At 39.5% G+C, this 20,950-nt stretch overlaps 1 protein-coding gene across 2 annotated transcripts in view; it reads right to left on the bottom strand.

Moving 5' to 3' along the window:
* Window positions 1–20,950, bottom strand: part of grm1a (glutamate receptor, metabotropic 1a) — a 36,776-nt gene that overhangs the window by 8,656 nt on the left and 7,170 nt on the right. For both annotated transcript variants that reach the window (XM_061052013.1, XM_061052014.1), the window contains exons 4-7: window positions 5,319–5,554; window positions 3,771–4,017; window positions 3,045–3,213; window positions 934–1,060 (exon numbers count right to left, since the gene is read on the bottom strand). In XM_061052013.1, coding sequence (XP_060907996.1) covers window positions 934–1,060; window positions 3,045–3,213; window positions 3,771–4,017; window positions 5,319–5,554 — 779 coding nt within the window. The remainder of the gene's footprint in view (window positions 1–933; window positions 1,061–3,044; window positions 3,214–3,770; window positions 4,018–5,318; window positions 5,555–20,950) is intronic.

Here is a 20,950-nt window from a genome sequence, read left to right as displayed (position 1 = left end):
TTAGCAATCAGTGTTTTTCTATGAAAATAATGTTGTTTTTTTATTGCACCACCATCAGAAGGACATTAGGTATCAGCCACACTCAAGTCTAGGTTTTGGAATCTTAATCAGGACGGACAAAATTGTATAGAGACATCTGTAAATGGACCTGAAGTTGTCCCCAAACAGATAACAGTATCAATATTATCCTCTGACTCAGCCTAGACTGTACAGTCATGTATCCGCAAGCATGGCAGTCAACACTCCACTTACACCCACCTGCTCACAGAAACTGTTATACTGGACAAAACTAGTGAAATGTTAGCAATCAGCATTTTCCACCTATATTATCTAAATTTCTTTAATCGCACTGTTATCAAAGGGGCACTCTGTATTGACCACTACTAAAGTCTAGGTATCAAAATCAGTATTGAGGAGGAAAAAATGGTATCATAACATCTGATGTTTAAACATGATTTTTTTTTTTTTAAACTGATACCAGTATTGACATGAAAGCATAAAATGTGGTATCTGGAATTATCCACGGATCCATTACCAAAACTAAACAGAGTGTTATATTTTTCAGAGCTAAGAAATTACATTAATTTGTGTTTTTACCAACAATATTATGGATTTTTATTATTTTTTTGAGTCAGAGGGGCACTTGGATTACCAAATACTCAAGTCTAGGTGTAAGAAACAGTATTATCTATTAATGAAGTGACAGTGTCAGTCCCAATACAGCTCAAATAATGCATTAGGTGTTGGCAAGTATGCCAGTTTATGAACTAATCCAATACCTTACCCAACAAGGCCAAAAAAATGGTTTCCAGTAAACTATGTGACAATAACAAACTATAGAAGTATAATGCTAGCAGAGAATATTAAGTCAGTCAAAGCTAGCCAAGCTACTGTGTGTTGGTTATGATTGGTTGGTTAGTTAGTTCCTCCTACCTGCCAGGTCGTCATCAGGCCACCATCCCAGCTCACATGCCTTGCAGGTAAACTCATCCTGGACGTACTCATTGTCTTTGCACGTGGTGCAGATCCAGCAGCAGCTGACCTCACCCTTCCTAATCACCTGCACACAGAGAGGCCACACATCAACAGTGAGGGGTCAAAGACATCTTAGTGAGCAGTCACAATACTAATCGACAAAATCAAAACACGACAAGCACATCACACGCAACGCAAACCCGAAGAAGTAGTCGGCAGGGATATTAAGGATGAGGATATGATGGGGCCTTTCTTTTAGTGAGCCCCAGACATACTGTTTATAGAACAAGGCCAGCTGCATTGCCATTCAGAACACAGGGAAGCTCTTACCAGCACTGTGATATGTAAAGCAGGGTGATAAGTGGGGCAAGAAACAAAGCAGATAGAAGGGGAAGCTTGAGCCGCCAGGAAAGAGGATGCACCCTCCCCAAGGGCGACTTAGAGCACAGCTACTGGAGACTGAAAACAAATGGCTCCCGTTGAAGCAAATCAGGGCATTTCAGCAAATAAGCATTTTATCTACTATCCTGAACTGTCTTTTTACTTAAGACCTTTTTTCCATCATATTCTGATAAGACTGGGACAATGTGTGCTCGTACATTACAAATGATAAAGTCGTTGTATATGCTTTATCTTACTTAAAGCCCTTCACAAAACATTTCAAGGATGAAGCAGGATTCCAAAATGTAGGACACAGTCACCAAAGGGAAGAAATAAGAACCCTCAAGAACTATTCATCATGTACAACTGGTGAAATAGTTCCAGTTTTAACAAAAACAAGTTATAAGTTGTTCAGGAGCACAGGGGAAAACACCATGTCTGTCTTAACTGATTGCACACTGTGCTTATTTTTAGTCTCACTGAGGGATGGCCATGTCAGATGGTCAGTCACTCTACCACCCACTCTAACAACTATTAGGTGGATTGCCATCAAATTGAATGTGTTTATCTATGTCCTTCACAGGCTAACTATAACGAGAGGAAACAAAACATTTTGGAGAATATTTTTACTCGTGTATGTTATACCTGACACGACTGATACAATTGAAAGTGTCTCCAAAATCTTTTTAAAAAACTGCCTGCATCTCTAAACCTGAAGTAACATTTTTATCTAATGCGTTTTTTGCTGAGGCCAGTTGGTAGACAAAAAGTTGATACTTCACGTCACACCCTAGGAATAGTCCAGCACATACTTCCTCCTAAAAACACATGTATTGATTTTACTCTTCGATTTTTGCATGGTTTAATCATACTACCTAAAAAAAAGTGTTGAGGTCTAAAGGTGTTGGTTGACTATGCTAATTTTGTTTCCTTCAAACAGTACAAAGCTAGGTGTGATCATGTTAAGTAATAGCTGGCTGTCAGCCATTATTGTAGACATGAAAGGGAATACCAATTGACCCCCAAATATTGACCAATAACTTCAAGCACCATCATCGGGGTTTCTGCACCTTTTGTTTGGTACAACCTGCAGTCTGATTTTAAACTTTAGAGTTTGGCAAATATCTTCCAAAATATTGCATTCAACTTCGAATTATATTGAGTGCATTTTGTGCTTAAAGTAGCTACCTTTTGGAGACATGATCATCTAAGAAACTTGGTACAATGATAGACATTACCTGTTTAACAAGTGTATATAAGCATGCTGATGTAGCATTAGGCTCATTGCCCCTGTATGCTGAAGTACAGCCCCAGAGAGCCACTAGCATGGCTGACTGCAGACCCTCTTGTTCTGAAGGGTTTGATAGAACATTATCTCACTTGTGTTGGCACACTTGTAGATGATAAAGAGCAAGTTTTTGTGAAACCATTGTGTGTCTGCCATGAGAAATTACTCTTTGTGATGAAAGGTTTGCTACACGGAGCAGAATGGGTGCTAAATAAGATCTGCTTACTGGCATAGTGTTACATTGTCACTTCAACATAGTTTTGGATCATTCTCTCAGTCTCAAAGCAAAGTCTACACTGTTGAATCTCTTTGAGGTTTGAGGGTTTTTCAGACTAAATTTACAGTGGCAAAGTGAATTTAATGACAAAGGATTTGCTCGTAGGAGGATTTGAATGCCCACCTTAATCTGTCCTTTAGAGCAGGGCTCACTGCAGACTGAGCGGACCATGTCGCTGCTGTTCATCCACAGCTTGTAGTCATCGATGTTAAGGATGCCCTCATGCCAGGAGCCCACATTCATGTAGTCATAGCGACCATCACCCACACTCTGGAGATTCATGATGTCATACCTGGATGGAAAGACAGAAGGAAAATAATCAGCATGAATAAGTTTATGAAGTGAGAAGGGATAGAAATTAGACTTGATCAAAGAGAGAGAGGGAGATAGAGAGGGAGGGGAGAAGAAGAGAGTGACAGGTAATTTAATGATAACAACCTAACAGCTTAGCAAACCTTTCTTCTTATCCTGAGTCACTTAAACAGCGTACAACCCGGTTAGTGTGACATCAAGAGCTCATGCCAATGTGCACTGTGGCCTCATTTCTATACTGATCCAGGATTTGCTCCACCTGACCTCTAGTTGACGGAGGAATGACACGGCTGTGTTTTCTCACTGTCAAACGCTGTCTTTTGGACTGCAGAGAGATGAAAGTGGCTGCCACAGTGGACAATCCACTGAATCTGTTCCAGTCCAAACTAATTAGATCCTTTGGTGCTTAACATTGGTGCACATGTGTGCTAATGAGTAGGACCGTTTTAGACAGGAGATATGCAAAGATTACAGCCAAGTAGATCTATAGACTCAGTTCATTTTCTTTCCTTCTTTTAAGCGTCCGCATCCTCTTACCTTCCTGGGGTGTCTCCGTTTTCATCAAAGTAAATCTCTTCCCCTGAGACGCCTCTGAAGGAGGTCTTCAGCAGGTAGTCCAGCAGCTTGCTGCCATCGATGGGGTCCATGGCCTCACAGAGCCCCGTCTGCCTTGGGCACAACTCCTTATGCATATCGTGGAGGCCATGAGCCATGGCATAGATGGCATTGATGACAAAGCCCATTTTACTATCCTGAACATAGTTCTCATGCAGACTCTCATTTCCTGTTAGAGGGTAAAAAAAAAAAGAGGATGGAATCATTTTAAATTGAAGAAAATTCCCAGATGTTCTTCTGTTGAGCTCTGTTTTTCAAAGTGCAGTTTTGTTTCTGAAACAAAAAAAAAGATTTGGTGTTTTTTCCAAAGTGCTTGATAAACTTTGAATAATTTGATCATTTACTGCAAAACACAATGTTATTTTGCAGCAAGTTACATGGGCACGCAAGGAAACCATTGCACAATGTTCAAAAAGCTCAATAGGAAACAGATGTCTGGGAAAATCCCAGGACTGCAGACGCCAAGTTTTCCTTGTCAGCCATGTAAAGGCACATCATTGTTTGGAGGGTGGAAGATTCTTTGTAAAAGTACATGTTTTTGTATGCTTGTTTGAAGATATTTCTTTAACATTTCCCATTGTCTCCTAAGGAAGTGCATTAAAAGTATCATCTTTAGAAGGCAACATGCACGTACTGTGATTAGTCATATGCATCATCTGTCAGGTGTTTGGGTGAACAGTGTTGAGGGTGAGACATTCCTTTGTGCCACTTTTGTGTAAAAGTTTGGGCTCATTTTCTTTTGTATTCCTCATACAGCATAAACAAGGCCAGTGCTCAGTTGTACTAGAGTTTGACTGATGCAATCCTTCACTCTGCGCTTTCCCAGCATCAAAATATCTCAGTTTTAAGACATTGCAGAGAGTGTTGTGTAAAAGAGAGCATCAGTCAAAGTCTTCCTGTCTTTGAGGACTCAAATGCTTACAGAGTGCGGGTGCAATTCTGTTTAAAGTCATCAGCATAATATTAGCTGTAAAAATGAACTTACCACCTTGAAGGTCTTGGGAATTAACAGATTATGTAACAATGTGATGCAGAGGAAGTAAAAAATAAAATAAAATAAGAACCTATGACTCAACTGCTCCGAGTAACAGACATCACAAAGCACTAATTGATTTGATTTATCATTTAATTAAAAGCATGCTTCGCAATTAATTGAAATGTGGCTATGATTGCATTGTTCATTTGATGACTTTTTAATTTTTTGATTTGGTGTAAGTAATTTTGAAGAAGTCAAGAACACAATTTACCATGATCACCTTTTGGGGAGCAAAGGGAGAGAGTATTCAGAGAGGAAAGCAGAGACAGATACAGTTTTTATTAATTACGAGTTGTAAAAACTCACCCTCAGGTCATATCTAACCCTTATTACCTACTGACAGCAATATGACAGCAGGGAGAGGAATACGTGAACCATAAAACAGTGTTCCAATCACTTTCTTTCAAAAATAGACATTTCTCCAGAGTACCCACCAGTGCAGACTTTCTTGTAATTCTTGTTCTCCTGTGGGTGGCCCGGTAGGCGGCACTGGAAGCGGTACTGCCAGAACTCAGCGAACCAAGGGTTCCTGTTGTTGGTGTCCAGACGCAGCTTCAGGTAGTAGTCATCGAAGGTCTTGACCACCTCTGACTGAAGCTTCATGGTGATTCCTCCCTCTGCTTCCTGCTCAAAACCCTCCACGACCTCGTATCTGTCCGCCCATCCATCACTGCAGGAGACGGAGAGGAAGAAGAAGGAACTTTAGTTACACCACCTTAGGGGAGGACATTCAAAGATTACAAAACAGATAAAAGTCACTATTAATAATCTAACAAAGAGAAGGTAGGTCTCTACCTGCCTTTTTGGCAAATTTACCACAGATAACTTGGTGACGACTTGGTGCTATTTGAACAGAAATTATAAATTAATTGGTTGGCGATTCTCTGGAGTAGCGGTAACAGACTGAAAGACAAAAGTAGAGTACTGTCTGGTCCAGGTGAAAATTGATTGAAAAGTTCCACTGAAAAGCAGCAATTTAAATGGCATGAATGGCTGAATTCGGTAGACTAGAGCCTCTACTGTTTTAAAATGTTAAATTAGAGTGGCTGCTCTGGCTGGAGGCTTATCTCAAGTCCCTGCAGCCATCCTCAATTTAGGAAGGACGGAAATCTCAACAACAGTGTCTAAACAATAATTGCAAGCTTTACACAATCCCTTCAGCTTCACTGTTTGCTAAATTGTTTAACCCTATATGCCAGTTTTTCTACCTTAGCAAACTTATTTGGACACACAGCTTCTCATTTGTCCTAAACAGAAATGGATCAAACAAGCGACGGTGACTCTGAAATACAAATTTACTGAAAAACAGCTCCAATCCGAGCCTTGCTTTTTCCACTAAATCTCAGCCCAGTGAGGGATCACAGCTTTATTTTACTCACAGGCTTTCTATCTTTAATCTCTGCTCTGGGCTACTGCCTTGAAATACCTGGGCCATTGACAGCTACACACCAATTAGGTATGACTCACCAAGGAAGCAATTATCCTGCACACATGGGATGTTCTGGGAGATGGATGACGACATGTGTGTCTTCAGTTTCTTTTGTGTGCGGGCCAAAGTTTCTGACCTTTACGTCCACAATTACTGTCAGTCATGGCAAAGCAGACATTTCACCAAATTCATGGGACTGTTTCAAGGTAACTCTACAATCAATGGGACTGAAGTAGAATATCTTTGAGTTAAAGACACAGGTCCTTACAAAAGTCTGACAGGCGGTGGGGAAATCATCCTGGAAATAGTGCCCAAGTCTTGCAGTGGTTGTTAAAGTTTCTCGATCTGAACCTGACATCTGTCTTTGTGATCCTTTTGACTCATCACCAGTGACCAAATGTCTAATGGAAAATAGGGGCTGCCTGATAGTCTACCGGTTGTGCTCCCCATCTAAAAAGGCTCAAATTCAAATCAGACTTCGGCCCTTTGCTGCACGTCATCCCCCACTCTCTCCTCCCAACAGTTCCTGTCTATCTCCAGCTGTCCTGTCCAATAAAGGCAAAAATGTGCATACTGACATTGCACTTCTCATTCCCTCCATGCTTTCTGATTTCCCTATAGCACAGAGAATGTCCTCACTAAAAATCTGACTGTATAGGTTAACGTTGCAACAGCTTATCATGAACCAAATGTACGTTTAAAATTTGAAGGTTGTCTGTATTGGCTGTTGTTATTACAATGGGAACAAAGGCAGACATTTCTCACCAAGGAGACCAGAGTCTGAGACCTTTGTGAAACTAAATGTACATATAGACTTATCTTGACTGAAATCAGTTGTTCTTGGAGCAATGGTTGTAGGTCATTACTGTAGTTAGAGCACCTGCTCCATGACTGAGGCAGAAACCTTTCAGGTTCAACTGTTGCATACCACTACAACTTTTATCACTTATTGTTTACTGTCTGTCTCCAGTTGATTGAATTATTAAGAGCAAATAAGATGAATATACAAAAAGTAAATGTGCCAGCTAGGCCTGTAACATTTTTTCATGTAACATTACACAACAGTTCTCATAAAAGAATCTGCGTATCTTAACATTATGTACCCAACATAAAACTACAGTGACGTAATTTAACAAATGTTAATTTTCACACTCAGACCACAACATCATTCAAGTCTTAACTCAGTAGTTTTGGTGCTTCAACCAGTATGCATCAATTTAGCAAGATTTACTCTGTTAAAGCCAATAGAGAGATTTGGCTTCTTATTTAGCTAATTGTTACAAAATTGGCTCTTTGTTACCCACAACCAGAGCCAGCAGTGTGTGTTTAGGGCAAGATAGGTGCAACAAAGACAGGAAACAGAACAGATGTGTTGTAAATGTTCAGATTTGTTGACCTTCTATCAAAAGGTGAAATTCAGAAAATTCTGTGAGGTTAAAAAAAACAAGCTTATAGTCTAACTAATGTTTGGAAAATGTGATGACAATGTTCTCACGTTTGATGTGTGTCGTAATGCAAGCTAATATAACTAAATACACTGTGCTGCTACTACTGTCTGCTTTTTGTAAATCACTGGTTCCGTGCCTAGTAATGGTTAGAGCCTGACATTCAGCAACATAAGCACGCTTAACATAACCTGCTGTAAAGTCTTGTTCTTCAGGTGATGATGCCTGCCTGTTATTTATCTGAAAACGTTTGCTGTAGTTTTGCTGTATTTTTAAAGAGAACTATTTAACATAGTCATCCTTTTCACTCTCCTAATTCAGTTTAAAGTCCAACACGTGAATTTCATTGGTTCTGGTCACATTTCCCTCATTCCCTCCAAGTGAATGCTCTCTCTGTCCCTCCCCTTCTCTTTTAGTGCATTAAGTATGGAAGGCCACACAGACACACTTGCAACCTAAAAGTTGTTTTGTTTTGTTTTTACAAGCATAAATCATAAGCTTAACAGAGTAACTGCATGTATTATGGTCTGTTTATCACAACTTGGTGTTTGTTGTATTTGTCCCAACACAACAGTAAAAAAAAAACAGATTGGCTTTTAGATAATCAGAGGGGGGACAAAGGGCTTTGCAACACTATGAATGAATAATGCACAAGGCATTGAAGATATGCTTGGCTGTTTTTTTTAACAGTGGGGTTTGTGATGAAGTAAAATGACATCCTCTCGTGTCGCTCTCCTCTCTCTGGATCACTAAGCTGTCTGGCACAACTCCAAACAGCTCATCAAAACTCTGGGGCCATCAGAGAGACGTCTAATGGGACTAAAATCTGATTTAATGTCACCTAAATGTTCCCAGATTCACACTGCATATATTAAAAGGCCCATCACTGCATAACCTGAGTCTGATCGACCGGAGGAACACCTGTTTAAGCAGATTAAGGAGTCAACACTGTCCAGGTATGTCATGCGTTTTGCATTGGTGGCACTGAGATGGGACAGGGTGTGTAGAGAAAGCACATAATACCTGACATGATTACAATTTGAAAATAATTCTTCAACTTATTTAGGATTTCACGATGCAACTAGTCTGTGATGATTAAATGCAGCAGTTAACAGATGAAGCTAACTTAGCCTGTAGAATAACGTTATTTTGCACAGCATCACATATGATGTGATGGATGGTTAAGTTTTTCTTTATTTCTCCATTATGTCATCAGGTTGATGTTGTAAAATTTGTCTAATATGTAAAAACTAAACAATATTAAGAACCCCAGACTAAGCTACCTTCATAAGCAGCAGTCTGACGTTTTAAATCTAACTATCCTGTCGCAATAAGAAGGCAGAAGCAGACGCTGAAAGGCCCTCTGCTGTAATGGCGCCACCGCCTATAAAAAACAGTAAAGCTTTATCTTGTGCTCTCTATTTAAATACCTTTTTATCTATTATCTAGTATGATCATATTTTAAATATGTATGGTATTTTAACTTGAATATAAGGTGTTGTGAGTGTTATATGTTTTATGGTCATTTGCAGTTTCATGGTGGTTTTCTTTCAGTTTTTTTGGTTTCTGTACTCTTATGGTGTCTTAGTGAGACTTACGACACTGCATTAGGTAAAACAAGAGTTTCATATATCTGCTTAAGATATCTATCTCTTGCTGTGGCTGCTACAGTCAATTTTCAACAGAAAATGTAAACGGGGTTAAAGCATTTCAACAGCTGCTGCTCTTCTGCGTGGTGAGGACAATCTTACTGAGCTCTGAAACACTGAACTAAACTACAATTCACTCACTCCTAAATAAACATGACATGTAGTTGATAATACCCTAAGATATCCAATGTGTGACCCATGAATGCATCACATGCACATTGACAGACAGGGTACAATTTACAGGTTTACACAGTGAGACTAACACGGCTTTCCATGACTGTACGAGAAAATAGATAATTTTCTTCACTCTCAACTTTCTAAATGCATCTAATGAATCATTTAATCCAATTTTTATCTCTGTTAGTCAAATCAGCTGCATGCTGATCCTCTGATGCCATGTGCTTAATAATGATCTGTGTGTATTTGGAAGATTTACTGAGACTTGATGATGTGAGGCATTGTTTAGAGCGGCACAGCTTGCCAACAGCTGGATAATTTATAGAGCAGTATACAACAGCAAGTAGACGGAGAGCTCCCTCGACTCCCCCAGATGATCCAGTTCCAGTTTGATAGCACATTTGTATATTTATGAAGCCATGAATTAATTGGCAGGGCAGAGATTTAATCACATGCGCCATTTCCCCTGGAGGATGAGTGGGAAGAGTTACTTTAAAAAGAGAAAGGGGAGGATAGGGGAGTCAAGAGTTTCCTAATTGCTCTCTGCCAGTGTTAAAATAAAAGTTCAGGTAGTTAATGGAAAAACTTTTAATCTGTCTGTCAGTCTCAGTCCAGGAAGATGTCAATCGGTGCAATGAGAGAATTACATAACTTTTTGAAAGTAAGTCTGTGAACCTAATGTAAAACACAAACTGACTTAATTTACTCCTTGTGTTAGCTATCGTCTCTCTTTCTTTCTCTTTTTGCTTAGTTATACTGAGCGATTTTCAGCAAAAAAAAATGTGCCTTAATTATCAAAAGTAGGAGTTCACATATTGCAGATTGGCCTCTGTAAAAGTTAGTATTATCCCTGATGCTTGAAGACGTTTATAGCATCAAATATTCATGTGATTATGACTCCTTTTTCAAGATAACTCAGGCTATTTGAAAATTAAGAAAAATAGATCTGAATTATTTAGGCTATAGTAATTGAATGTACTGATTAAAATGATGAAACAATTTCATTCATATGGACATTTTCTGTCACAAGAAGGTTTTTGTGAGAACTGTCAAGATTATTACAGAACAGGGGTCCAAATAACCAGCGAAATCTGTGAGCGTTTAGGTGTCACTGACCGCATTGGATAGCTTAGAACAGCAACAAAACCAGTTAATGAAACAGGTTAAGATTTGCAAAAGGGAACAACAAAACCTTACTCAAGTAGCTGTATAGCCTCTTCCCCCTTTTGGAAAGTAGCCTAATGGGACACCACCAAACATTTGTTGGACCACCATTAACTAAAACACACAACATGTTCCTTGTAGTATTTTGGTTAATCAAAGCAGGTAACAACATTCAATTTTGAAACAATAGTTCTATGTTGCTGTTCAGTATATATTTCAAAGTAAAACGTCATATTTTTCACCTGTTAGACAGCAATCCACCATTCTCAAGCGAACACAACTGTTTGATTGTGTTACAGAAAAAAAGGCCTACAATTCTTATGAAATGTTAATGTTAGCAAGGAATTGACAACTAGCTAGCATTAGGCTACAGCTTAAAACCCCCAAAGTGTCTACTATTAAGTTTAGGCTATCCCATAGGCAGTTTGGGACATATTTCAAGGTAAAATAACACCTTACCTATTACCTTTGAGCTCCTAAATAACAGCACATTAGCTGTTAACTGCTTTCTAGCTAACATTAGCTTTGATAATGTTATGGGGTAGGGGTAGTGATAATGTTAGCTTGGAATGAATAATTTATCATCTAGCTTTTTCAGGCAAGTTTGTCTTCTAGCTTAGCCTACCTGGTAAGCAAGGTTTTGTTTACACTGTAGCAGTAAAACATGACAATAGCATTTTAACTTCTGTGCCTTAGCTATGTTTTGTCAGTAATCCTTACTTATCCAGGCGGCAGAAGCGATTTACCCTTTTCCTCTGTTGGGTAGTTTGGTTTATAACAATGCATTATAATGTAAGACATCTGTCAAACGTAGTGAATTGGCAATCCATCATTCCCCTTACAAATTATGCGCAACATATATTGTTTTTTTTATAAATGTATCATCCTATTATCTACCACTGCTACCTCTAACTTTACATGACAGTGTAATTTTTCCAGTTCTACATTTATCTCCATGACACTACATTCAAAATTTTAATTAATTTGAAACTACTGTGGCAGTAGAAGAACTGTTCGAACAGGGGCTTCTCTCCTTGGCTGAACACTAATGCTACATCTCCAAAACTTTCTGCCTTCATCTCTCCCTCCTTACTTTCCCATTCTCCTCCATTTCTCTTATTCTGTGAGTTTAAATGAGGGATGGGGGCTTGTTAGCTCAATGGCAGCAGCAGCAGCAGGGCTCTCCTGAGGTGACACACAGGACCCCGAGTGAGCCAGGGAGACTTTAAAAGCCCATCCAAGCTGCTTTTTACTTATTCATCATGCCCCAGTTTTAGTTGGGAGATCAGTCTCTTCTACATCGACAGGAAGCACTGCCGGGAGGAAAACCTCTTTGCTTTTTACCGTCAAGAGACACCAGTCCACTACTGAGCCTCATGGCAAAGTCTTTGAAGTCAATATCAGCAGTGTCAGTGAGTGATGGATGACAAGATCTAAGTGTCAGTTGGTCAACTTAGTGTATAAACATTAATTGAGGTTTGTTGCTGGTAAAACCTTACTGCATTAACAGAAAAATGCTTCCACACTTAACGTTTCCTGACATTTTGGATGCTCATCTTGGAAAAAATAAAATTCTGTTCAGCAGTGTCCAACTTTAATTTCAAAAGCAATAAATATGTCTAGTTTTCAAAATAACCAATTCAATCATTTGTCTCAAATACTTTAAATCTCCATTAAAAGTATTAATGGAATATTATTTTATTTAACCAGGAAAAAGTCTCATTGAGATTAAAAATCTCTTTTACAAGAGCATCCTGGCCAAGACAGGCAGCAGCACAATTACAGGGTTTCAGACATAAAACACTTAACAACAATGAACATAAATACAGGAATCACAAAAAAAAACGTTCATCAGAATCTGTCATAAGTCAAAAATGGCAATATGAGTTAGCTAAAACATCTACAGTCAGATATTTCTGTCTCCAGATCATTAAGACGACCTTTAAAAACATTCAAGGAAACCAGCTCCCGAAGATTTTAAAGTATCTTGCAACCGATTCCAAGAAGAGGGAGCAGCATACTTGAACGCCCTTTTTCCTAATTCGGTACGGGCTTTAGGGATGGTTAGAAGGTGGAAATCCTGGTGTAAATGCAATTGTTATTATATCCTGCATAATGTGTAAATTCTGTTAAAGTATATTTGCTATACAAAGACCATTTAGCTCTATACAATCAATGCAATATTACATTTTAGTGAGCTGGCAGAATTCTGTTTGTGCAGTGCCTCTTTGTTTTTGGTATGCTGCTGAAGCCATCTGAGGTTTGATGTGCACAAAATCAATTAGCTGAATTAAATAACTAAAACAAACAAACATGATGTCTTGTAAAATGATTGATCCGTGTGACCAAACCCTAAGGCCACGTACATTTTAATCTTATAAATCTATTTAAAAAGTCTTTATTTTTTCATTTGCAAAATGTTAAACTCTATTTTTTTCATTGTAATTATGTATTTCAATTCATTGTTTTTGTTTTAATTTGAGCACAATTCTACCAATGCAGATTCTCACTGATTTGGTTGTCTTTGGTTCAAATGTCTTTCTGCCTATCTTCTGTTTTTCTCTCTATTTATATGTTATCTCCATACACTTCGCTAGAACGCTAGCTGTCTGTACAAGAAAGCATTTCAGCGTCTGTTAATCACCGTGTGACAACTATGTCCAGATGCAAAGCCTGCGTGCTATTTTTGATCACTCCGATGTCATTCAGCCATCCCCATGCACGAGGGAACACAAGGCATCAATTGGAAAGAGACAGAGATGTCCTTGACAATGTGTGGCTGCTTTCAATTAACATCAGAGGCGTGTTATAAATATTCAAATGTAGCTCATTGTGCTCCCTGTGCTCGCTGGAACACAAACAGCTGCAATCATGGATCCTGACCCAACTTGAATATACTTTCCATGTGTGTACAAGACATCCTCCATTACTGGATGAACACAGACACTGTGTGCCTATCTTATAATTACAACCTTTGTTGCTGGGTGGAATTTTTCAGATGTCAGCCATATTTACCCTAGAAGGGACTATTGTTGTTTGGAGCCCTGCTGACAGACTGAGTGACAGATCTGCAGTGAGACGATCGCACCAACCCTGCCATGAGCCCAAACACAATCTCCATGGCGACAGCAATAGAATCAGCACACAAGCCTCTTTTTTTCAATAGTACAGTAAATCCTGCCCTGCTAAGAACAAATTCTATTAAGTTTTTGAATCCTGCATGACGTGACCCAGTAAACTCTTACCAAACTTAAAAAAGAGGGCAGAATCATACCAAACAATCCCAGCTCATCCTTCTAGCGCCTTCCAAACTTTCTTTTTTCTGACACATTACATTCATGATTTATGTTGTGAGAAAGAAGGCCTTTTCTAGAAAAGAGAAGCAGATGGTTGGATGTGTGGGTCGTGCCTCAAAAGGGAAGAGGAGCGTTTTAGATGATCATTCAATTGATTGGATTTAAGCTAAACACGGTCCTGCTGTATTTTTTTTCTCTGCGCTGACAACTTGAAACTGTTACATAAATCCTAAAACTATCATTTCCACCAAGCAACTGAGTTGAAATCATTTCAGCAGCCCTAAATGTCCTTCATCTTGAGATCCAAGCAGCTTTCAAAAATCTGATTATATTCTACATTTAATTCATCAGAAATTATAAAGAACTGATAATACCAAGTATCAACCAAATTCAGCTACCAGCATTAGTACATCTGCAGTCCTGGATGAGAAGGATACCCTTTTATTTTGACTGTGTTACTAGAGATAAACTCTCTTTTCACTCATGCTATTCGCCAAATTACTCGCAACAAGAACTCAATAGGCAGAATTCCACATCCTCTGCACTCGCCTTCCTGCGATGGGGAGGAGATGAAAGCCTCAGAGATGACAGGAAACAGAAAGCTAAATGTGTTGCGCCACAAGTCCTCTTCTTTTTTTTTTTATCCCTTTCTAACACCCTGAACATTTTAAGTATTCAATCTCAGAGCAAATCCAGAGTTGCCCTTTTTGCAAAGCATCCAATAGGACAGCAAAATACAGAAATTCATGTAAGACACAATACCAGCTTCACAATTATGCCCTCTTAGTGACCAGTTCCAAGTCAGACGGAGGCAGAAAGTCCATGTTCCTGTCCCTTTTGTCACAAATGGAATAAGAACAAGTATCAAGCCTTCCAAATGGGACCCCGACCAAAAGTGTGCGTGTAAGACAGGGGCAGGAATTGAGCGTTACGTGTGGAAAAGCAGCTTATGCAAATGATGTTTAGTAATAACAGCATTCAAGCAGCATTAGAGGAGAGAGAGAACGAATGGAGCTAATTGCAATGAGAGCAAGCAGACGGGCAAATGGGTAGGTGGGTTCACTCCACGCTGCCATTCAGAAAGCCTGCACGCTGCCTGGAAACACCAACAAAAGACAGTGCAGTAGATGTATATCTATCTCTAAAAGCTGCAAAAAATGATTTCATGGCTGTTTCTTTATATAACCGAGTAGGTGGAAGTGTAGTCAGGTTTCAGAAATGGACTATAATACCCAGTTTAACAAGACGGTGTAATGATGAGCACCTCAAGGAAACCTTAAAAACACACGCTGACATTTTATATTTTCATGGATTCTACAGCTTTTGTCAAGCTCTTACACATCTTTTATCACATTAGACCCTAAAAATTTTTTTTATGAATCAAACCTATCTTTTCTCTGCTCTTCGAATCAAATCGGAAAAAACCTTCTCTGCAGGGCTTGTGCCATCTTTGTTCGTTTTTTTTGTTTGCGTAGCCTTTGGACCTGAAAGAAATCTGCAAAGAGTTTTTGAATCTTCTTTCAACTGGTTGCAAAACTCACAGATTTTCAAGTTCAATTCGGACAGATGCACCCAAAGCCTACAATTTCCAATTGCATTGATTTTGAAACAATTTGGCGTGAAATGTGAGATCTTTTTCCTTATGTGAGAAATGACTACATTACACTTCCAATTGTGATTAAAGTGTCCAGTTTGCATCAGATAGCTGTTGCTATGCACAATCTCCCTCTGCCAAGTGTCTCTGTTATGTAACTTGTTGTAAAGTAAGGAACACACATTTGTTGGTTTTACAAGCAAGTTACAGGCAAGTAAAATCAATTGGTTAAAATTTGGTGCCCTGATTCTTATATCCATTTCTTACAAAATGCTATTTTCTGGTGCTATAAGGTTAAATATCTGGACAAACATAATCTATAAATAGCACAACTGCTTCAGCACAAAGCACTGATCAGCGCTCAGTAACAACAACATGCTGCTGGTGAATCTGTAATAACAACTGGAGCCGTCCCCTGGGAGTGATTATGTGTGTGTCTGTATCTGTGTGTGTGTGTGTGTAATGTTTCTGGGGGCAAATGAATGGCGAGAAATCTGAGACCATTTTACAGCATCAAGTGTACCCTACTGTATGCAACAAACACTATACCATATCATGTTCCTGTCTTACAAGAGACTAATGCCCCATACACACATTGGTGAATTCTTGATTGTTTTTACGAGTGCTTTAAAAAGTCAGACAACTTTCTTGTGAAGTGAAGAGGAAAATATCTTCACTCCAGCAGTCAAGTGGCTGTATTCCAAAAGAGAAAAGGGCTCCTCTGAAGGTAAACTGAAGCAATCGTTATTTCTGAGCAACTTCAAAGACACCTGAGTAAAAAAATGTTTATGTCATTTTTTGCTATAAGGTCAATTTGTCACACAAACTGCTGTGTAGGACTTTTCTTTAGTCGGTTTCTGAAAGTTCAAGCAATTTCTTTTTTTTTTTAAAATGCTCTTTGAAAATACATCCTCAAAACTGACACGATATTTCTTTACAGAACTTACAAGCCTTGGATTTGGATGTCATCTTCACATCCAATAACAGGCGGGGACTTTTTGAGTCTGATGACTAAGGCGGCTCTGAGAGAACATTCATCCATCCATTTTATTTATTCCGTTTTACTTGGGGAATGATTACTTTCCGGTTGTTTTCTGGAGATCTTTTTTTTTTAACTTGTTTAGCTCATAACATAGCCTGTTTTCTTGATAGCAGGATCATTTTCAACAGATCAAGAAAAACTAAACGATGTGAGAAACTGTGCGATAGGTCAGACCCCGACATGCCAAGCTGCCATTGCCCACACTAATGTGGTAAGTTTGGCCTGTTTCTATATTTGCTGTGCTTTTGCAACCCTGATAGAAGATGAATAAGTCGAGGTTTCGCGAAAAAAACAACTGAGAGTCAAAGAAGAGAACGGAGTAAAGAAAACATTTGCACATGCATTTTCTTTTAGGGCTTCGGTAGCCGACAATCTACTTTTTTTAAAGGATTATTTGAGGGCTTTTTAATGCCTTCATTTAGCGATAGGACAGTAGATAGAGTCAGAAATCAGAGAGAGAGAATGGGGAAAGAAGCCACGGGTCAGATTCAAACCCGTGCCGCCCTCGCTTGGAGGACTACAGTATGGCCTCAGCAGGTGGGGTGCGCACACTAACCACTAGGCTACCGGCGCCCCAGTGACAATCTTTTGATGAGATAATGAAATGTATTTCATGCTTTCTGCGTTTTCTGATCTGACACAACTTTTGATGGACCACCTTTTGACAGGTTGATATTTTTTGCAAGTAAAATTCCAAATGAAGGTTTTATGAATGTATCCATTTCGAACTATTTTCTGATCAGATGGTTTGGGCTCTACTCTGTGAAGCCTGCATGACCTGATATATTTATCAATTTGAGGGCCAAACAACAAGATTTTACCAAAACACTGACATTCACTGAAACACTTTCTATACCCATTTGTGAAGTAGCGATGGTGAATGTGAAACTAATAACGTAGCCAGCGGATTGGCACTAGATACACAGATTAACATTAGCTGTGTCTCTTCATCCCAAGTTTCTCCCTTTTCATTTTCCCTTTCAGCAAAATCTTGTTTGGTGAACACAGGAGGATTTCTCATCCTTTCGAGAAGCCTCCTCTCAAATGAAAATGTCCTAGTTTAGTGATTATTACATAACACAATCTACTCCCATCCATTTTTAGTTGTCTTATCCTGCCCATGCTCTTCCTGTCACACCCTTTACCTCCTCGTGTCTCTGTTTCTGTCTTATTTATTGCAAGCTCAAATCCTTAATCTGTGTACAGACCAGCAAGACTCCAAAACACAACCAATAAATCCAACATCTACTCCTATTCAGCTTTTTGCAACCTAATGCAGATTTCTCCTTATCCACTCAAGAATCAGCTCCCAGGTCAGTGATACAATTACTTAGACTCATAAAATGTAACTGTGGTGATACCAATACAGCTCATCTCTAAGCAGAATGTGTTTTTTAGCTAATAGAATCATTAAAAAATATTTTTGCATTCAAGAACTAATCAAATATCAGTGTTTTCTTGTATGGAATCTGTCTGAAACATGTCTGTAGAGTGCATGCATAAAAGAAATTATGCCTTCTTATGTGTTAGTAGAAGCAACTGATTGGCTAAATCATGATTGACATCACACAGTAGAAATGACAAGAGCCCCTTTGCCTGACAATAGCCCAGCAGAGTGGGAGTAAAGTGTTGAAGTGATGCAGAGTGGAGTCTGCAGGTCAGGGATAAAGTGGGTCGAGGCTGCTGCCTCACCTGGCCCTCGTCTGAAGAGCAGGTTAGCCGAGCGGTTGAAACAAACAGCCCTCAGATTCCAAACTCTCAGGCGGGTTTGTAATGACTTTTTTTTTTTGGGTTAGGCTTTTATGCCTTTAATGGAGAGAGATAGGACAGTGGATAGAGTCGGAAATCAGGGAGAGAGAGTGGGGAATGACATGCGGGAAAGAGGCCACAGTTGGGATGTGAACCCGGGCCGCCTGCTTGAGACGACAGCCTCCATACATGGGGCGCGCGCACTAACCACTGCACCACCAGCGCCCCTGTAATGACTGCAATAATACAGGGAGCTATAAAGTACAACATGTGTAAAGCAACCACTGTTCCACCATCTCAAAGTATAATTTTAATCCAAAAGTGGTGCTTGGATCAAAACAACAATTTCCTAGAAAGTAACACTGTGTGAACACTAGAGGTTGTCTGCGATGGAGGATTGGTTTATTTTGGTGTCAAATTCGACCTCCAACTTATTCTCTGATACATTTTCTGGCCTGGCACGGCTTTAAGCGGTTGGGCACTTTCCAAAATGTAAAAATCCACTTTCAGTTTTTACCATGTTGTCAAGCCATGGTGTACGCTGGCCGACAAGGGCTAACATGCTGCTAAGGGCGCAAAACATTTCCACTGTAAAAACAGGCTGTACACATTGTGGGATTTTTTTTTTTTTAGTATTCCAGAGTATAGTAGGTGATGTGTTTTTGGCTTTTAGGTTACAGTTGCTGTTTTTAACGACTGTGAACACGATTTTTGGTATCTGATTGGATGTGTATAAGCAGCATGCAGCAGACGATCATCCCAGTGTGCACCTTTCCATCGGAAAGACGTTTTAAGGACGACAATGGTCAGAGTTGAAAAGATGTCTGCTGCTTCTGTCACAGCACGTTCACACACAGTGATTTTTCAGATGCATCTCATTTGAGATCTCGCCTTTACCTACGGACTTCACCCAAAACGGAAATCGGAAAAATGCTGCTACATTGATCATTTTCATCACCCTTTCGATATTTGAACGAACCAAATACAAACTTATAAAACAAAATGTTGCTTCTGACTCGTATTGGATTTAGACACTCGTATGTTTAAACCTGCATTACTGTTTTAAATGGTTAATGGTAAATGGACTTGAGCTTGTACGGTGCTTTTCTTTCTTTGTCTTCTGACTAATCAAAGCGCTTATACACCGCACATCACACCTACCCATTCACACCCACATGGCAAAGATGCTCCTATGTAAAGTGACCATCAGAAGTAACTCATCCCATTCACACACATTTATATAGGCTAACGAAGCAGCGGCAGCAACTTGAGGTTAAGTGTCTTGCCCAAGGACACATCGGACATGTGGCTGCAGGAGCTGGGGATCTTACCCCCACCTTTTGGTCAAGAGATGATCAACTCTACCAATGTAGCCCCTCTTACCACTCTGGGGCTGTGGAAACGAGCCCTAAACATAACACTGACATATTATCACCTTTTCAAGTTAATGTAGTAATCTGTATGTATTCATCGGTCACATAGTGATATTAGCCTTCATTCTCAGTTTTGTCTCCGGCCACCTAATGAACAACGCCCCACAATGTTTAAAAGCGTCTCTAACCTTGTGTATGTCGTTTAGTACAGGAAGTGTACGACAAAGAGAGCAGTGAAATTTGAACGTTGCCCTTCCTTTGTCTTTGTATGCTTACATCCTTGCAGCACGTCATGGATGAAGCTTTAAAGATGAAAGCATAAACTATGAAAACAAGCTTCCCATTTGATGAGCCCGTACTTGTCTGCAAGCTTCATTCGGTCGTTGACTACATGTCAGGAAACCCACACAGGGTTTGGCATCTATATCTGCCCAGACTCTGTCCCTATATCTCCTCCCCTCCTTCTCGCGCTGACCCAGAAGCACTTCTTCCGCCGATGGAGACTTCCACACAAGCTAAAAAAAGAGCCACTTTCCCGTCTCTTATAGAGGAAAGAGAAAAGGAGAGACACGAGGAGGAATGCAACCCCAGTGTCATTACAATGGATAATTTAAAAGCCAGGTTCTGCATCTGGAAAGCCTTCCCCCTGCCAGGAACTTAAACATGCACGTCTGCACTGAACATAACACATATAACATAAACAGAGGCTGGTAAGAGCAGCACTTGATGCCTCTTTATTCCTCCCCCAGGAGACGTCACAGGAATAAAAGGAAAAGCTTCATAAGAATAATAGTGATAACAAGGAACAAAGACCTCTGTGCATGCCAAGAAAGCCAGAGAGGTGTCAGTAAGTTTCTTACGTATGCATGTGAGTACATACAGGAAAATAAGATGTGACATAAATTTCACTGCCAGATTTAAATCTACACAACAAGGACTCCTAACTCAGATCAGTTAGATAGATACTGTAGCCGATCAACAAGATATTTGTCAGTGTAGCCAAAACCAATTATATGTTAATGAATTTGGCAACAAATATCTATTGTTTTTTTTAAAGGTGTGTAAATTCTTAAGACCCTCAGGAACTGTCTTTTTAAACCATTTTTAGTCCAAGGGATGAATGAAACACCTTTTTTTTTAGACTTTTT

Source organism: Labrus mixtus, chromosome 12 (genome assembly GCF_963584025.1).
Source record: "Labrus mixtus chromosome 12, fLabMix1.1, whole genome shotgun sequence".
Classification (NCBI taxonomy): Eukaryota; Metazoa; Chordata; class Actinopteri; order Labriformes; family Labridae; genus Labrus; species Labrus mixtus.
The sequence above is the reverse complement of the archived record's forward strand: the minus strand, read 5'-3'. Positions and strand labels throughout refer to the sequence as shown.